The sequence below is a fragment of the Cynocephalus volans genome, chromosome 11, assembly GCF_027409185.1.
Source record: "Cynocephalus volans isolate mCynVol1 chromosome 11, mCynVol1.pri, whole genome shotgun sequence".
Classification (NCBI taxonomy): Eukaryota; Metazoa; Chordata; class Mammalia; order Dermoptera; family Cynocephalidae; genus Cynocephalus; species Cynocephalus volans.
In genome coordinates this window covers 55,560,863-55,580,486 of record NC_084470.1, presented here as the reverse complement: position 1 = coordinate 55,580,486, position 19,624 = coordinate 55,560,863, and the positions used below count along the sequence as shown (strand labels likewise).

At 42.8% G+C, this 19,624-nt stretch overlaps 2 protein-coding genes across 2 annotated transcripts in view; both read right to left on the bottom strand.

Moving 5' to 3' along the window:
- Positions 1 to 1,517: 1,517 nt before the first annotated feature.
- TMEM42 (transmembrane protein 42) lies at positions 1,518 to 5,035 on the bottom strand. The gene is made up of 3 exons (XM_063114872.1): positions 4,813 to 5,035; positions 2,873 to 3,019; positions 1,518 to 2,205 (listed from the first exon to the last, which is right to left on the bottom strand). The coding sequence occupies exons 1-3, from the start codon at positions 5,002 to 5,004 to the stop codon at positions 2,065 to 2,067; spliced, it is 480 nt and encodes a 159-aa protein (XP_062970942.1). The 5' UTR covers positions 5,005 to 5,035; the 3' UTR covers positions 1,518 to 2,064.
- A 5,529-nt stretch (positions 5,036 to 10,564) lies between these two features.
- KIF15 (kinesin family member 15) overlaps positions 10,565 to 19,624 on the bottom strand; it is a 66,264-nt gene continuing 57,204 nt past the window's right edge. Inside the window, 5 exon segments of the mRNA XM_063113384.1 lie at positions 10,565 to 10,627; positions 10,947 to 11,078; positions 11,352 to 11,517; positions 14,664 to 14,701; positions 15,135 to 15,207. Of these exon segments, the coding sequence (XP_062969454.1) occupies positions 10,565 to 10,627; positions 10,947 to 11,078; positions 11,352 to 11,517; positions 14,664 to 14,701; positions 15,135 to 15,207 (472 nt within the window).

Sequence of the window (19,624 nt, the reverse complement as noted above, 5' to 3'; positions counted from 1 at the left end):
AGGGGTCTGACCACAGGCTCTCAGCAGCCTTTGTGTCTGGCCTTGGCTGGGTATCTGACCCACGTGTGTGAACACAATCTGCAGAGCCTTGAATGGATTTCATCTTCCTCACTAGTAGAATGATGGGGGGCAGACTAGATCAGGGAGATGCAACATTAGGGACCCTCAAAGAAAGGAGGTGGCTGGTGAAAAATGGGTTCTGAGATTTGGGAATGCCGTGTTACAGTGTGAAACAGGCTCCTCTACCACAAGATCTCTCTGGGCTTTAATGTGCTCACGTGGGAGGCAGGACAGCTGTAGGATTAAGAGCCAAGCCCTGATGTCAGACAGATGGTGCTGACTTAGTTCCGGTACTCATTAGCTGTGTGATGTTGGGCACATGACTCAACGTCACCCTGAGACTTAGTTTCCTCACCTCTAAGATGGGACAAAAAGAGTATTTCCCTCATGAGGCGACTGGGAAGCTTCAATGCATCAGAGTGGGGCTAATTGATTAACATTCTGTGAATCACAGCTTTGCCTTGGCCCCATGGGAGCTCAAAGGGGTGTTGAAGCAGGGGCAGGAGTTTGCCAGGCAGAGATGAGGGGAAAGGGGATCCAAGGTGGAGGAGAGAGCAAGCGCAACAGCACAGAGGCAGGACTTGACATGTGGGCTTGAGAACTGCTGACATGCAGATGTCCGGGGTGACTCAAGCACAGTGGTGTAGTGTGGGGGAAGTGGGTACTAAGGAGTTGTCGAGAGAGAACTGCTGCTGGAGTGGCAGCCAAGGGCCAGATCCAATCAGGAGCCATGGAATGGTTTTAGTCAGCTCATGCTGCCAGCTGTGCAGACAAGTAAGGGAGGAGAGCAAGGAAGGAACTCCATGGATGGGAGGAGAGGCCTGGACCAGACCCTTGTCTCTCCCAGCCTCCAGGTCACTCTCAACTGCAGGGAATGTATGGAGAAGACATGGGGCTGGAGATCGGGTTTAGGAGAGGTTGGAGGGCCCTCAGACATCCAGGGGATCCCCCAGGGAGAACCAAAGCAGGTGAGAACTGGGCTCAAAGCTATGGACTGAGAGTGTACAGGCAGCCTGCAGACCATTTTGAACTAGGAATTATATTCATGTGGTGTAAAATACAAAAAGAACCCAGGGGACCTGGGAAAGAAAAGCAAAGGACAGAAGAGACTTAAAGGGGGGGGGGGGGGGCAGGGAGAAAACTCTGCGCCAGTTTCTTTCCAAATAAGTCATATAAAACAAAGTCACCAAACTGAGGTCAAATTTTCTTCCTTGAGAGTACCAAGAGAATGGACAGCCCTTCTTCAATTAGAAGAGCCCTGGCCTGTGTGACCTCAGGAAGGAACCAGGTGATCAGCTCTGCAGGCAGCAGAGAACCAGGCTGCGAGGGTGCTATCGGGCAGAACCCCCACGCCTGTTCACTCTGCCTGCCTCCACCACTCCAGGAATTTCAGCTCACCCTGGCTGCATCTTCTTACTCCAAAACAGAGGAAAGAATGAAGACTTCATACCTGGTAGTTTTAACTTACAAAAAAGTATTTATTAACTCAGTTTTCTTTCTCTTGCCATAACACATAAGCATGACACAGATGGCCTGATACATCAGCATGGAGTTGTCAGAGAGCCCCACCAGTCACTGATTCTAGAGTTACGTGACTGGCCTTTGTTAGGCAACATGACATAATTACAGTGTGGTTTGCAATACCATATACAAAGTGGACCAACCCCAGGACCTCCAGCGTCTGCCAAGGCTCACTGGGGTGGCCCTGGAATATAAGAATCAAAAGCACTATACAGATTATCAAGAACACTTTAGGCAGAACACTGCTGCAGCTGTCCCTCTCCTTACAGAAGCCAGAGCTGTTCGCTCTCAAGCCTGCTCGGTCAGAGGCCTGCTTCTCTTGGGAGCAGGGCTGGCCTGAAGACCTGGCCAGTCTGGCATCTCCCTTTGGCTGCTGGTTGGAAAGCTGCACACTCAGGTCACCCTGGGAAGCAGTCCCTCGTGCCAACCTGTGGCTGGGCCGCCATCGTTCTCTCTCCAGCTGGTCGGTCTAGCCAACTGGTGCTATTGCTGCTTGTGTGGAAGGGGCTTCCAGGTCGGTGGGAGCTTCCTGTGGATCAGGGTGAGTCCACAGAGGATGAGGAACACTCCTCCCCACCACAAGACCTCCTGGCACTCTCCGTACAGCACATAGCCCAGGAAGGCCTGAGGGACAGAGACAGCTGTGAGAGACCTACGTCAGCAGGTGTGCACAACCTTACTCCCTTGTGGCTCACTTCTTCCCTAAGGGGGCCAAGAGGAACAGTCTGTCATCCACATCAAGTCACTCTCTCCCCTTCCATCTCTCTTGTAGAAGTGGGGAGGCTTCCTCCCTCACAGTACTGGAGCCCAGGAAAGTACACGAGAAAAGCCCAGCAGAGGCCAGCAGAGGCCAGCAGACAGGCCCAGCACACGGCTTCACTGACTTGAGCTGGGCTGCTCAACTTCAAGACTGACTGGGCTCAGCTCTACCTTGACCTCAAACTACCAGAGGGAAGAAAGGTCTCCAGGAACCTTGACCCTCCATATCTCATGCTTGAATTCACAGACCCCTAAGAGACAGCTGGACTGCACAGGGAGTTCAGAATGAAGGAGCCACCCTGGAGGGACAGCAAGCAGGTAGGCTTTTTACAGTGGGGCTTCATTCCTGTCTAACTTGAGAATTCTTCTGTGTTTAATTGTTCCATGATTAAAGGAGGAGTCGCCCAGGGGTCAAGCCACAGCCCAATCCCTTCTTCAGTTCCTGTCCTTTCTCCTATCTAGGAAAGCAGGAGTTCCCCAAGGACAACTCATCCCAAACCCAGGTTTAGGACCCTACCCTCTGGCTACTCACCGAGCTGACGATGTTTGAAAAAGTCACTGTGACAGATGCAATGGCTGAAGACATGGAGAAACTGAGGCCCCGGCTAAAGAAGGTCCACATCAAAGAATTGGTGCTTGCCATCAAAATAATGCCTAAGATGCATAAGCCCATGTTCACCTGCAGGAGAAAGTGTCACTGCAGCCATGCTCGCCCCAGGCAGAAAGGCCTGTAGCCCCCTCACAGCACACCCAGGGTCATGGTTGCCGGCACCCAGACCTACCTAGATTCTCCCACAACCCAGAGGCCACAGAGCTTTCCTGCACAGGGCTTCATTTAACCCTTAGTGGGCAGCAGACCCATCTTACAAATGAATCAGACCCAAAGACACTTATTTGGCCATCTGACATTGGGCAGAAGCAAAAACCAGTACTTTCTACTGAACACCATTCCCTCATTGGTCCCATAGTGACCAATTCTTGAAGATCAGTCACAGAGGACAAAGTAGCTATTATCTATTATGTAGTATGGGTAAGTCAGGGGTGAAGTCCTTACTGCCCCAGATCAGGTAATGCAAGAGTGGATACCATGAGCGGATATATCAAGATTGGATAGCCACATCTGCCCCCCTACTTGCCCCCAATCATGTGCAAGTTATTCTTGAACTTTTACTCTGTGCTAAGCCCTGTACGTTGTCATTTATTCCTTAACTTCATTTTACAGATAAAGAACCAGGGGCATTAAGTAACTTGCCTAAAGTGCTACAGGAGTGAGAGCCACCAGGATTCAAACCCAGGTATTGTGGCTCCATGTTGTTACCCAGGACACAGCCTCTGTCTGGGGAAAACACCACCTCTGAGACTATTTGACTGGTGATCACAGGTATCACCTGGAGAACTTGCAGATTTTTTTCTTCTTCTTTTAAGGAGAAAGCGACCCCCTTGCTTGCCTGCGAGTTAGAAACCTGCCTGCAGACAGGGCCGCCTCCTCCGGGGGTTGGGCCCATCTAGACATCATACTTATGATCAAACTTCTAACAGTTTCCCAGCATCTGAATATCTAGTGTCTTGAGGAAGGGGTTCCTTCTTGTAATTTACACAAAAACATCCTATGGGCCCAGTGGCTGCCTGCTTACACAAAGGGGGATGAAGGCCTGGTTCACAACTGAAAAGACTAAAAAACTTCTTGGCTCACAGAACCACTCATTTTACCTTGGACCAATTACCCCAAGAATTACACGCAAAGGGATACTAACTTGAACGGCAGCTGCCACTGGATTAGCCCTAAATAGGCTTAAACCTAAGTAATCACTCTGACCACTGCCCAGGTCAGGGACCAACCCTGGGTTGCAGCTGCAATAAAACCCCTCTAGCAAGTAGAGGCTAGTCTATGGCTCAGATGGGAGAGGCAAAGAGGCACACCTTAGCAGACCTAAGGAGGCTGTTTAGGAGTTCTCAGCGTCAGGGAATGTCCAGAAAGTTTCTCTCAGTATTCCTTCATGCCTAGGGTATCCCAAACTCTCAATTTTTCTGGCAGCAGGGTAGACCGGTCAGAACACCCGTTAATTACGGAGTAAAGAGATGGGCAGCAGGCTTCTCACCTGAAGAGTCACGTGGAGAGAAATGTTCAGGCCCAAGGGGCTTACAATAAGAGGTAGAGGGTGGATGTAGGTGTAGGTCTTCCCCGAGAGCGAACTAGCTCAGAGGAAAGGTTTTAGGTGCACGGTAAGGGAAGAGGCCTCAGTCCCCGACATCTCTTACTGCCTACACTGGACGAGGGTTTGACGTGATTAGAGTAAAAGGACGCTTTCCCTCCCCAGCGGACCATAGCGCCGCGGCTAGGAGACCCGGCCGGACAGACCCGCGGGGGTGAGGCTGCGCCTGCACCCCCACCCCACCCCGGGAGTTCCTCAGCACCCCTCCTCCCCGGACCCACCCGTCCGCCCGCAGCTGCAGCACCGCCCCGGGCTCGACCTCGCTGCCGAAGGCCAGCTTGGCGGAGGAGGCGGCCAAGGCCCCGAACGCGCCGGCGCACAAGCAGTTGAACACGCCCCAGAAGCGGCGCCGCATCGCGCCGGCCTGGAGATGCTGGGGGAGTTCGGCGGGGGTGTCGGGGTAGGCGGCAGCAGACACGGCGCCGCCCGGCGGCTGCGGCCTCTCGGCCATGACGCCTGCCGCCACCTTTCCCTGTGCCCACTGCTCGGCACCCGCAGGGCCAAGCGCTCGCTGTGATTGGACAGCTACCTCATGTGACGGGCGCCCAAGTGACGCGGCGTCCAGTGAGGCCAATTGGGGCTCGCTTGCGCAGGGCTTCAGCGGAGCAGGGGCGTGGCCCCGGGGCCCTGCCCCGCGCGTCTTCCACCCGACGCCGTGGCTACCTACTGTGCTAGGTTTAGGAGGTTTGTTCGCGGTGGAAGACGTCGGGACCGGGTGTCTGCGGCCGAGACCGGTACTGTGGTTGCTGCTGTAGAACGTAAACTACTCGAGGCCTAGCAGCGTCGATCCTGGCCACTAGGTGTGGTCCTCATCGGCTTCCTCTGTGATCTTGTTAAAAGATCCCCGCACCCCAGGCTCCGCCCCAGACCCAGAGTCAGTCTACATTTTAACAAGGCCTCCCGCAGATTCACCTGCTCCTTCCAGTTTGAGAAGTGCAGAATGGTCAGATGCTTCGGCAGAGAGCGCTGGAGACCTCCAGAATGAGAAAGGAGCCGGCAGGCAGTTCTGACAAATCAAAAGCCTCCAAATGGTACACGTAAATTATAGCAAATTTAGAAAACATGGATGAGCAATGAGAAAAAAATAAGCCATCCATAATCACTCCATTCAGATAATCAGGATTAACATTACTTCTGATTTACTTTGCCCTTACATATATGTTTAAAATGTTTTCATTTTAAAAAGCACATTTCTGGGCCGTCCCGTGGCTCACTTGGGAGAGTGTGGTGCTGACAACACCAAGTCAAGAGTTAAGATCCCCTTAACCAGTCATCTTTTAAAAAAATAAATAAAATGAAAAGTACATTTCCTTGAAAATAACAAAATACTACTACTCTCCAGGAAAATCACTGTTAGTACTTCTCTATGCATCTTTAATTATATAGAACAAATGTTAAAAATTTTATATAATATGTATGGGACTTCTTTTTTGAAACAGAAATTATTTCACAGTGAACATAGTGTTCAGCAGCATTTTTTTATTTACCTTTCAGGAAGTTTTCATGGAAGACCTTCAATGTCACTTGGCTGCTCTCACAGGGTGGTTCTGCGGTTCGAATAAGGGCATGGATAGCCCCAATAACTCCTATGTGGTACAAACTGTTTCATTTTGCAGATGAAATTGAAGGCTGAGAGAAGCCTCACTGTACCATTCCACTAAGCAAAGACCTGTGTGAATCCCAGCTCAAAGATGATCCCCTCTAAAAGTTCTTATTTGGAACCTTCAGGAAATCAAGTAGTGTTGCACTGATTAACTCTGCATGCTTTAAAGAATGTAAAACGAGTTTTCTTAAAACAAATGATGTGTCTCAGAGCCACCTCCTCTGTAAAGCAGTATCTGTTGCTCCCCTACCTTTGCACTAGACGTGTGGTTCCTCTGATTGTATGTTTGTCTTCCTAATAGCCTGCGAGCTCCTTGAGGGCAGGGACTGAATCATCTTTCATTTCCAGGTCCCCAGTGCCTAATGCAGGGTCTTGTTCTGGCGGTGATGGTTGAATTGACACCATCTTTGGCCACTCTGCTGAGAAGTGATTTCTGCCTTTTAGAAGTTCTCGTGTAGGGCCGAGCCTGTGGCGCACTCGGGAGGGTGCTGCGCTGGGAGCGCGGCAACGCTCCCAGCGGCCGCAAGTTCGGATCCTATATAGGAATGGCCGGTGCACTCACTGGCTGAGTGCCGGTCACGAAAAAAGAAAAAAAATAAATAAATAACAGCCTTTAAAAAAAAAAAAAAAAAAAAAAGTTCTCGTGTAAATAAATCACCTAGGGATCTTGTTAAAATGAAGATTCTTATTAGGTCTGGAGCTAAATCAAGCTTCTGTATTTCTAACAGGCTCCCAGATGGTGCCAATGCTAGTCAAAGGACCATACTGAGTAGTGAGGCTCTAAATGATTGTTGCCCTAAGTGCACTCAAGCACCTTGCAGCATACTTGCCTCCCTAACAGAGGGCTCTGTCAGGGCAGAAACATACATGTCTTCCGTTTGTTCCTGCCACAGTGCCCAATACTGTGACCAGCTCATGTCCTTGATATAGATGTTTGACTGAGTAGGCTATGCTTTGATTATCAAAAAACCCACCATAAACCAAAAAAGCAAAAACCAAAATCTAAACTTACTAACAGCCACACAATGCAAACTAGAGCTGCCTGAACTAGGACAGTGTGGAAGGGAAGGAATATCCCACTCCACGTTTATTTTCAAAGTCAATCAAACCTCAAAGAGGGCTTATGAACAAAAGATGACCCATTGAATTCTGGGAAGCCCCTTCAAACTCCCCCTTAACTTTAAGGGGCAGAAGTCACAAAGTTAAGAGGCCTTAGGAACACAGGAGGGAATTTCAAAGTGTGAAGCCCCTGGTGTGAGACAGTAGAGAAGTGTGGGGCCTGTATTGGTGACTTAGGGAATGAATGCCTTCTCTCTATTGCCCTCTCTTCAACCTTACTTACCTCAGCCTCTTTCTTTCTCCTTCCTCTTTTCACTATGTCCATTTCTCTGCCTCTTTGTTCTGTTCGGTTAAACAAATAAGCACACACTCTGGGCCAGGCTCTGTTCTAGGCAGCAGAGTCATCTAGATGCCTAAGACAAGATCCTTACACTCTCTGAGTTCCAATTTTTTTGCAAAAATCTCAGTTCTAACTCCCTGGCCTGAGCTGGCCCACAGAAAACTATATCCTTTCCCTGCTATCAGTGATGTTATAGGTTGAATTCTATCCTCCCAAAAGATATGTTGAAAATTTAATCCATGGTACATGTGAATGTGACCTTATTTGGAAATAGGGTCATTGCAGATGTAATCAAATTAAGATGAGGTCATTAGGGTAAACCCTAATCCAGGATGACTAGTGTCCTTTTAAGGAGACAGAAACACAGAGAACACCATGTGACACTGGAGGCAGAGACTGGAGTGATGCATCTACAATCTAAGGAACACCAAGGATTTTTGGCAATGCCAGAAGCTAAGAAAAAGGCATGGAACAGATTCTTCCCCAAAGTCCTCAGAGAGAGCAAGGCCCTGCCAAGACCTTGATTTTGGACTTTTAGCCTCTAGAACTGTGGGGAAAATAACTTTCTGTTGTTTCAAGCCACCCCGTTTGCAGTAATTTGTTATGGCAGTCCTAAGTCAATACAGGCGATATGACTCAAGTCTCTTCACTACCAGTTTCAATGCTTTACCTTCTCCCACCTCTAAGGCAGTCACAGTGTCTGCTCACTACCTTACATTGAATTTTAGTTCCCTTTTCACTTCCAGCCCACAGGAATTTACTATTATTCCTTGAGAGTTCAACTACGCATTAATTAAAAAAATTTTTTTACATCTTCATTGGAGTACGATTTACAAATCATAAAATTCACCCATTTTGAATGCACAGTTCAATTTTTAATAAATTTATAGAGCTATGTAACCATCCCCACAAACCACCTCAGAAAGTTCCCTTGTGCCTATATAGTCATTCTCACTTCCATCCCCAACCCCAAGCAACCAATGATTTACTTGCTGTCTCTACAATTTTGCCTTTTATGGGCATTTCATATAAATGGAAGCATACAATACGCAGTCTTTTAGGTCTGGCTTCTTTCATTTATGTTTCTTGAGGTTTATCCATGCTGTAGAATGTATCAGACTGTCCCTTTTTTATTGCTGATTGGTATTCCATAATATGGATGTTTTAGTCCGTTTTGTGTTGCTATAACAGAATACCTGAGACTGGGTAATTTATAAGGAAAAGAGGTTTATTTGGCTTATGATTCTGGGACAGCTGCATCTGGCATGGGCCTCAGGCTGCTTCTACTCATGGTGGAAAGTGGCAGGCAGCCGGCGGGTACAAGCAGATCACATGGTGACAGGAAGGAAGAGAGAGAGAAGGTGCCAGGGTCTTTTTAAGAAACAAGCTCTCGTGGGAACTAACAGAGCAAGAACTCACTCATTAATCCCCCCTCCCCCAGGGAGAGCATTAATCCATTCATGAGGGATCTGCCCCCATGACTCAATCAGTTTCCAACACTGTCACATTAGAGATCAAATTTCCACATGAGTTTTGGAGGGGACAACAAATCCAAACTCCATCAATGGAAAAATGTTTAATGACATCAGTCATTAGGAAAATACAAGTGACATACCACTACACACCCAATAGCATGGTTAGTAAAAAACCTGACAATAACAAGTGTTGGTAAGGATGTGAAAAAATTGGAACACACTGCTGGTGGGAATGTAGGATGGTGCAGCCAAATGGTGCATTTGGAAAACAGCTAGGCAATGTGCTTCCCAGATGACCAGGCAATTCCACTCCTGGGTATCTACTCGAGATGTGAAATGTATTATACACCAAGACTCATACACAAATATTTATAGCAGCATTATTCACAATAGTTCCAAAATGGAAACAACTCAAATGTCCATTGTATTAGTCCATTTCTGTTGCTTATAACCTAGAACTGGGTACTTTGTAAAAAAATGAAATTTATTTGCTTACCATTTCTCAGGCTAGAAGGTCCAAAGTCCAGGGACCACATCCGGTGAGGGTCTTGGTGGTGGTGACAGTGACAGCATGGTATCACATTGCAGAAATGGCAGAGCAGAGAAAGAGACTAACCTCATTCACTCTCCTTTTAAAGCCCTCCAAACCATGCCCATGACCATTCACGACAGCATGGTTCTACAATCTAATCACCTCTTCAGTGTCCCACCTTTCAATTACCATAATTGGATCTCTCAGCCTCTTTACACTGTCACAGTGGGAACTGAGTTTTGGGGGGACATTCAACCCAAGGCATCCATCAGCAGGTGAATGGATAAATAAAATGTGGCATAGCCGTACACTGGAAAATTATTTTCAATAAACAGGAATGAAGTTCTGATATATCAAAGTTCCTTGAGAGCAGGGGTTTTTATTTGCTTTTTAATTGATCATCAGTGGCTGGCATTATAGGTGACCATAGGTATATGTTGAATGAACAAGTGAATGAACAATGTAAATTACTTTTAAGCTTTATTATTGAAAGATTTTTTTAAATGGCCATATTTACAGTCATAGACAATGCTTATGAGAGTACTTAAAGTAGGAATAAAAAAATAGTCTATATTAACACATCTGCTTATCATACATGCTATGAAATCAGCCATGAAACTCACATTATTAGAGCTTCTGTAAGAATCAAAGGAGATTATGGCATTATCTAAGAAGAAAATGATCTGACCAACATCCACTGTGAACATTAGCTAAAGGCTTTTATTTTAACAAGGCACAAAGTTTTTCCAGTATTTATAGTTGATTTAAAGCCTTGAAATGGGATGACAGCCACTTAACAGCAGATTGCCAACTGTCACGGGGTGTATATGGATGCAGAATGTTCGTTAGAAACTTGAGGGTCAGCCACCACCATACACACATTTAGTAATTAAGGTCCTTAAATTCAGATCTACTTAGTGGGCAGGAGTAGACCTTATTTTTAAAAGAGAAAAAAAAGTCTCCAAACAAACAAGGTGATGCCTAGGTAGTTGACTAAGATCCTTATAATTCATTCTTTTTCTTTTCTTTTAAAAATACATTTTCAGCATGCAACTTTTCAATCTCCTGGTAAGTAATTTTTAAAAAAGAAAAAGAAAAAATTAAGGCTCTAATTCTTACAGAAAGAGCTATTGTTCTTGGCATTTGTTAAGTGCATATTTCAAATTAAGACTACAAATTATAATATGTAAACTAAATATTAAACAAGAACTTGACATCTGAGAATTTAACAGATTGAATTATGCTTAAACTAGCAACAACCAACATTTTTTTTAAATTTGGAAGTTCTCTGAAGTAAGCAGTTAACTGATTCAATAATTAATTTTAATAAAAGAATCATTTTTAAACCGGAGCGAATTTATTCAGAATAATTTTCAGAGTTTACCTCAGCAAGTCTGACATTTTCCTTCTTCAGTCGCACTACGTATTGAATCTTCTGATGCAGGTTTTGGTGACCTACCAACTTTCCATTTTCCTTAGCAAGATATTCCACCTGCTTCCTTAATATTTCCATCTCCTGCAGGTAAATCAATCCAACAAGGAGAAAGTGAGAAGCAGGTCTTAATTTTTCTTTTAAAATCACACTGCCTTCCAAGACCACAGGAAGGGAGAGACAAAGTCCAGATTCCCATCTTTCATTATCACATATATCCCTGCATACACTAGAATAACTCCGAACTAAGGACAGACATTGCATTGCAGAAATGAGTTTTCACAGAAATGAATTTATGCTGATTCTTTTCATTCAAGTGTCCCAAGTACAATAAAAAAAACCAACACACATACGCACTTGGAATGTTCTCTCCCTTTCTTCATACATTTCTTCCATCTTTGATCTTAGTTGTTCCTTTTCCTGGAATGCTTTAGACTCCAAAGTTCTGGTTCGTTCAACTTCCTCAATCATTCTAAGGCAGTCTATCTCTTTGTTGTGAAGGACACTTTGGACTTCTTCTAGTCTATAAGAATAAATATCACTTCTTTTAGGTATTCCAAAGGAACATAATTACAAAACAGAACTCAAGTTAGATGATTTTCCCCCCAAGCCCAGAATTTTGATTTGAAGGTATCACTAAATCTTCATCCCTCTGTTACTGACAGCAAAAGAAGACAGTAAGTGCTACATATCAGACATACTTTTTTGTTTGTTTTACCTAAGACTTTCATTTTGAAAAACTCAAACCATTTTTTAAATAATAAAAAAATTAAAATAAAATTCTTTTAGATTGAGCCCGCTTGGAGCAAATGGAATTTAAGTATCATTAGTCTACATGGTTTATTCTGTGTCCCATATCTTACAGTAAACTTTTCTGATTTCAAAAACTGGTCCTCAGACAGTGGGACACTGGTCATTTCTTCAAAGATGTGCTATGTAGAACTTATACACTTTATATAACTATCAACTGAAAAGAAACAAGGTTACTACTGTTATACAGAATTTCACTGACTTTATAAAATTGTCTGAATCGTATCGGTTTCCCAAAAGTAACAAACACTTTTTTACAATGCATATGGAATATAATATTGATTACTGAAGGCCAGCTAATTTCTAGGGGAGCTGTTTCCAGACTAAACTCTGTGGAACTCAGGACAGTGTGGGGAGAAGGGCACTGATGTTCTCCCAATTCATCTGGAGCTGGCTCCGCATTCACCTTGTCTTATTTTGCTGTAGTTTGATACAAAGCCTCGATGGCATGGCAGATGCTATAGTTGCCTATCCAACAGCTGCTTCTTCCTTGTTTATAAAAACTCAATTTCATGTGGAGGAGGAGAGTAGGGGAGAGAAGCACACACTTCCTAAAGGGTAAACAATTATTGGTCTAAGCTGAGCATGATTATCCCTACTACCCCACTGTCAAATACTGGTTTTCTCAGCTTACCCCAAAGGTATGCAACATATGCCTATTCTGGCCAAGGAGACACAAGCTGATTCTAGGGGGCGTCTGAAAAAAGAAAGCCCTTTGAATCCACCTCACTGTAGGCTGTTATCTTCTTGTGGAGATATGATGTTTACAGCTGCAGCAGCCATCTTGTGGCCAAGAGGCCACAAGCAAGTGTACCAAAAGCAGAACAATGGGAAGAGTCAGGGTCCTTGATGGCATCACTGAATCAATGCACCTCTAGGCCCCTTGTTACATGAAATTAAACATCTCCTGCCTATACCATTGTTAGCTTGGTATTTGGTTCCCTGTAGCTTTTAACAACATCCTCACTTATGCATATAGATAACGTAATGTGTAAAATCACTGCTGTAGGCTAGAACTGATAAAACAGTGTGTGTCATTTGCTAGAGTGTGCTCTCCTTGTCCACAGTGAAGTGTGGGCTCCTATATGTTCTAGGGAGAGCATATCACTGAAGACTCTTGGTTACTACACTATGAAATAAATTACATGTCAAGTTAGATAGCTTTTACTCTTTTTGCTAGAAGGCCTCAAATGGACATTATTTCTAAAACAGCAGCAATTCTACAAACAATATAGCTGGATTCTCAAAGATCCTGTAAGTGATCTTGGTTTCTGTCTTAGCTCTACCACTGAATGACTGCGAGCCAGTCTCTAACTGCTCATATGTACATGAAAAGGTTGCTTCCACAAGTATACTACTCTCTGATTTTACGTAGCAAATGACTCAATGACTGGGTAACAAATTTTTCACAAGTTGGATGGCCTTTGACAGCTGATCATTACAATGGATTTTTGATCATAGATCACGACGTAATTTCTAGCATATTAAACTTGGTCAAAGTTCAATTAATTGAATGACAGTATTCTAATAAAATTCCTTCCACTGCCATTTACCTACTATGTGAATAAGATTTCTCAGCATTTATATCTATTAAAAACAGAAGATAGGAATAGAAATGATATTAAATCCTGCTTCATTTCAGAATTATGTATAACAGAATAATGGGGTGATTGATGAAAAAGCATTAGGATAAAATACATTCAGAGATGCATTTCCACTAAAATTTTACTTACTAAGTATAATAATTATTTACTTAGAAATAGATTACTTTGATTAATAATTGTAATGAAAACTCAATTAGGAAAAAATATGACAGTAATACAGTTAAAATAAAACCTTAAAAAATTACTTTCTATTTTTATACATATTTTCATTATTAGGTAGTGCAATAGGGTAACCAATAAAAAATTTTCCAAAAAATATATTAAATTAGGATAAATATCTGCCGGGTAGAGAATGGAAACTCGATTTCAAGGCAAAAGGAAACAAGGTAAAATTTTAGTCTCAGGAATTTGTTCATGTATTTTTTAAACGGATAGAAAGTAGCAAGTTAAATTGATACTTTTTAAAAAACAAGAGCTTTATTTTCAAATGTCACTGTTTTCAATATGCTGGAATGTCTATCCTTTGCAACAATTTAAACTTATAATAAAAAATTTTAGGTACAAAGTCAATTTTAAAAACATTCAAGAGGGTAAATGGTGTTTCAAAATTCTTTTAGGAGGTTATAAGGAGCAAAAATGTTTGATGACCTCTGTTCCTGATGAGACTGTCTACAAAGTCCAATATCTTTCGAATTTGTTTTATCATTTCATTTGTTACTATCAACCAGTTTACTTATTTTGAACTTGACAGAAAATACAGTATACCATGTTCATCAAAGAATGAGGCACTTTATAAGGGTACATAAACTAATATGAAAACTATATGAATAAATTAAAACCATGACTACAGAAAACATGTACAGACCCAAAGTAAAGACCAGAAGAAATCAGAGTATTGAACTATGGGTCTCAGAGTGCGTCAAAGTTTTAAATCAGAGGTAACCAGAAGCGGAAGTGAAAAGGAAAACCTGGTCAGTTATATTGTTCTCATTTGTCCTTGAGGAGAAAATCCATCAATTCCTTAAGAGAAGCTAAGATTTTCCTGGCACTTATTTAAAAAAAATGTTTGGATTGGTTTCACATGAGGAATCCCTTTAGAAAGTGGTATTAGGAAAATAATTTTGTAAACACCTACTATGTTCACATATTAATACAAAAGGAAAGAAGTTACTTACCTTGTGGATATAAGTATTTCCTTTAAAGGAGGATAAAGAAGAGATTACAAAGAATTTGAATTACAAAATAGTACACTTACTCTGCTTTTATTTTCAGCATTTCTTCAACTATTTTACTCTATAATAAGATAAAAAGAAAAGAAAAAGAAAAAGATGGCTTAGGTTCTTAAATAACATTGGTAAAAAAAAAGATCAAAAGGATCCAGTCCTCTCTCTCTCATGTAAACCAATATCCTTTCCCATAATCCCACTACACACACATAAAGGGGGTATGTACTTATAAGATTTTGTGCACTCTAAGCCCTTAAATAGGCCTCATTATGTGCTTCTAAACAGAGAACTGATAGGCTTACTATCTAGGCATGAAGACAAATTCACTCTTAATTTTCAGCTATGTCTAAATACTGATGGTAAGTATCATGCTAAACAGTAGGACTGCAGAAAAGACAGGAATTTCAATAGTAAAATGGTTTCTAAAATATATAGCCATAAATGCTAACTATAAAAGTATTTCTCAGATGAGAAAAAATTATGTAAAAAAAAAATCATACTTTAGCAATTCTTTCTTTGATAATCTCTTCTTGTTCACTCTTCAGCTGTTCATTGTCTGGATGATTCTGATCACTGCATAGATTGGGGAGGGAGGAGACAGGGAAACCCTATCAAGTCTCTTATATGCAGCAATGCCCAGCTGTGCAAAGAAAAGCTAACTCTATGATGATTAGGTCAAGTCAACACAGTTGATAAATTTGGTTGATACATGGGGATGAAATAAGGCACCTCCCCAGAAATCAGGACTTCTCCCAGTACAAAAGCAAGATGAGCAGAGCTGGGAAATCTAATCAAGGCTTGAGTGAAAGTAAAATAAAATAGAAACTTAAAGAGTGTTGGTAATACCTGAAGATCAAATGTGACTAAAAGAGGGCTGACAGAAAGGGCAGGCTGGGAGCCTGGTGTGAACGTGATCAGCTGGGAAGAGGAAACTTTGGGGGTGAGGAGGGTTGCTAAGACCGTGGGCTGGCCTGGCCAGTGGAGACCTGACTCCCGCTTTGCTTAAATTCCAAGCAGCTGGCATTTTCTGATGACCACTCTGGCTCCCCATGTATGTGGACACCAGGAAGGGGCTTCTCTGAGCATCAGACATAAATCTCTTTGTGCAAAAGTAATGCTCCCATAGATAAATTAAGAAAATTACATTCTAGATGATACATCCATCTCTGTGAGCCTGACCAGGTCAGGATAATAAATTGAGTTTCTGTAGGCAGCCCCTGGACCAAGGAAACATCCCTCTTGTAGAATCTGCTGGAATGCCATAGGCTCCTCTAGGAATCTCTCTCTTACTGGTGAGTAAAAGACCATTTCTTGAAGGAAAACAGAAGCTTCAGTAAGGTTTCCTTTCCTTAACGAATCTCGCAGTCTAGACAAAAATGGTAATGAGATCTCAATGAGGAAAACACCCAAACCATTAGGGGAAGATGTGTTTTCTGTGCAGTAATCCAGGGATTGGCAAACTTTTTCTATCAAGAACCAGACAGTAAATGTTTTAGGCTATGGGAGCCATATGGTTTCTGTCAGAGCTATTCAACTTGGCTATTGTGGTGCAAAAGTAGCCACAATGGTATTTACATGAAAGGGTGTGAGTACATCTCAATAAAACTTTATTTACAAAACAGGCTGTGGGTTGGATTTGGCTATGAAATGAAGTTTTGTTGTTTTTTTTAAAGACACAGTTATTCGGTGTCATGACCAGACTATATTATATTTAGCACTCAACAGCATGGGTGCAGAAAAAAAAAGTACACTAAAACCCTTTGTTGGAATGCTTTATACTTTCCACAGAACAGAAACTAAAATAATGTGCTATATATAATCAGTCACAAGTACAATCCTTGAATCTTTTGCCCATACACATGAGTATTGTATAAAATAGGCTTTCTTTGTAACAGCTAGGCCCTGCCACTCCTGTGCTTGGCTGAGTTCACAAATCTGTTGTAACCTGTAGCTTCCCTGTCACTTCTCTGGTTCTCCTCTTTGGATGAGCTTTGTTTCCTGGCTGTAATTAAAACCTCTTGTCAATGTCATGGCTACTGCTGGTGCTGGAACTGCCTAAAAAGAAACTCATAATGACAGCCTCTCCAGAACAAATGAGTTTATCTGGGAATAGCAGAGGGATTGCAATTCTGAAGTATGCAAGCTACGGCAGGCCATGGGCAGATCCAGGGGGGGTCAGGGCAAGATGGGAGCTTTTAAAGACAAAGAGAAGTCAAAGTAAGCTGCTTTGAAATTGTCTATTGGTCACAGAAACTCACTGTAGGAGTTGGCATTTGTTCTTTGGTAAAGACAGATGTTGTTAGGCAACTGACCTAGTGCAGGTAGCTTGTTTGAAATATCGAAGGCCTGAGGAATTTCCTGTGTTGAGCTGTTACAGGCTGTGTACAGGAGTGAGGTGTGTGGTACGTGCAGAAATTTCTTGTGTTAAGGTATGTTACAGAAATGCACAGTGAAAACTGCTTCTTTATGGCCTCTCAACTCTATTTTGTTAGGATTTTGACATAAATGGCTCCATTTTGGTACTGGCAACTTTCACATGCCTTAGCCACCTTAGTTTTGTGGTTGGTTTGGGAAAGTATTGGCTTCCACTACCATAGGGGTCAGACCCAGAGCTTCTGCCTCCAAAGTTTCTTCCCTTCATGGTTCCAAAATATGAAGACTATTTTAATTGCTAAAACCACTGTAGCTTCCACCACCTCCAAAATTACTTCATTACCTTCCTCACTGACACCATATCTTGCCACAACAGCTGCCACCAAACCACCATGACCACTGAAGTTTCTTCCATGACCAAAGTTGTCATTTCCACCAAAACTACCTCCACAACCACCATCAGAGTTTCCAGAACCACTTCAACGTTTTTGGTTGGATGAAGCACTAGCCATCTTTGCTTCAACAGGGCTTTCTTTACTTCCAGAACCACTTCAACCTTTTTGGTTGGATGAAGCACTAGCCATCTTTGCTTCAACAGGGCTTTCTTTACTTCACAGTAGTGGCCATTCACTTTATAGTATTTCTGAATGACAGGCTTAACCATGGAGTCATGGTCGTCAAACATTATGAAAGCAAAGCCTGTCTTCTTGTCACTGCCTCAGTCAGTCATAACTTCAATCACTTCGATTTTCCCATACTGCTCAAAATAATTTCTTAGGAGTTGTTCTTCAGCGTCTTCCATAATGCCACCCACAAATATCTTTTTCACAGTTAAGTGGGCACCTGATCTTTGAGAATCTTCTCTTGAGACAGCTCTCTCTGAGCCATCTGCCTCGTGTGGCCTTCCATTTACGGCTGTATCCACCTCCTCCACAGTGGCACAAGTGACAAATCCAAAACCCCTGGAGCACTTGGTGTTTGGACCTCTCAGTACCCACAATCTGTGAGTGTTCTCAATTGCTCAAAATGGCTCCTCAGACTCTCATTGGTTGTTTCAGAGCTCAACCCTCTAATGAAGAACTTCTGCAGCTATTTGGGCTCTTGAAGTCTCTGACTTACACATGATGGCAGTGGGAAGAGACTTTAATGATGCTTCCTTGGCAGTGTCCATGGGCAGAAAGGAGTAAGCTAACTGAATGTATCTCTGAAATAAAGTATTTTTAATTGTAGTTTTACAAATGATCTGGAAACATTCTACATTCCATGCTCATACCAACTTTTTGACGGTGGGGGAGGGCGGTGCTGTGCAGCTGGCTAGTATGGGGATCCGAACCCTTGACCTTGGTGTTGTAACAGCATGCTCTAACCAATTGAGGTAACCAGCCAGCCCTCATACTAACTCTTGATAAAAGACAGTATACCAAGTACAAGGCTTTTCTTTAATGTGACTGGACATGGGGGTAAAGCATAGAAAAAGTAGGTGAGCAAACTGTGGACTACCTGCATCAGAATCACCTAGAAGGGGAGGGAGCTGCTCATTAAAATTCGATTTCTGGTCTTCAGAAATCCAGCCCTGCTAAATCAGATCTCTGCTCTTCACTAAAATTTGAAGAGAACCATTTAGGAAGAAATTGTCAGCATAACCACAATTAACATCCTAAATTTCTGTTTTCTCAATTAGGTTTTGGACAGTGCATCTCAGGGCTGCTTCTGGACAGGTCTGGGGAGCTGCAGGAGTGGGCAAGCTCTGTCAAAGACTTTCTGGCAACAGCAAGGACGGCAGACACCCGTAATCTGGGAAGTGGAACTCAGTAAGGGCCTCCATCCCAGAGACGCTCTCTTTGATTCAATTAAACTTCCTGCATAATTTTATAGGCCACTCTCATCTCCAATCCCTCACTTGAAGTTAACAATAGACAGGATCGTAATTCTACCTTGTGTACTTAATAACTACCTTTTATTAAGTGATACCCTTCTGCTGAGCACTGCAACTGGCACTTTATACGTGTTATTTTTAATCTTTAAAATACCTTGTGAAGAAGATATCATATTCCTCATTTTATTGCTAAGAAAACAGGCACTAGGGTTAAAAAAAAAAAGTGTTCAAAATCACCTGACTTTTAAGGGTCAAAGACAGGACATAAGTCTGGATGTGGTTGCCCTGGACACTATGCTGTGCCATTAGCAAATGCAACTAGAAAGCTGCCTTAGCTGAAGCCCAAACATATATACATAAAGATGCCTAAACCCAAGGGAACGCTCCCCTATAAATGCTAAGGATCTTCTTGTCCTGCCCAGGAGCTTTCCCTGGAGCACGAGTCATGAAGTAAAGCCAACTTGTAGGAATTTCTCCCCTTTTCTGCAGAGTTTCTTAAACCTTATCTTGTTAACTTTATTTACTCCTTTTAAAAAAAAAAATTCTCTAAAAAATAGAAGTACTTTGGTTCAAATATTTCACACGTTTTAAATTCATTTCAATAGCTTTACAACAATGCAAAGGTTAACAGAGTAGGTAAAATCACAAATGCCTTATGCTTCCACTCTGGAAAAAGCGATATCCTCATCAGACCTGATTCCAAAATCAACCAATGGAGCATCTCCTGGATTAGTGGGAAAT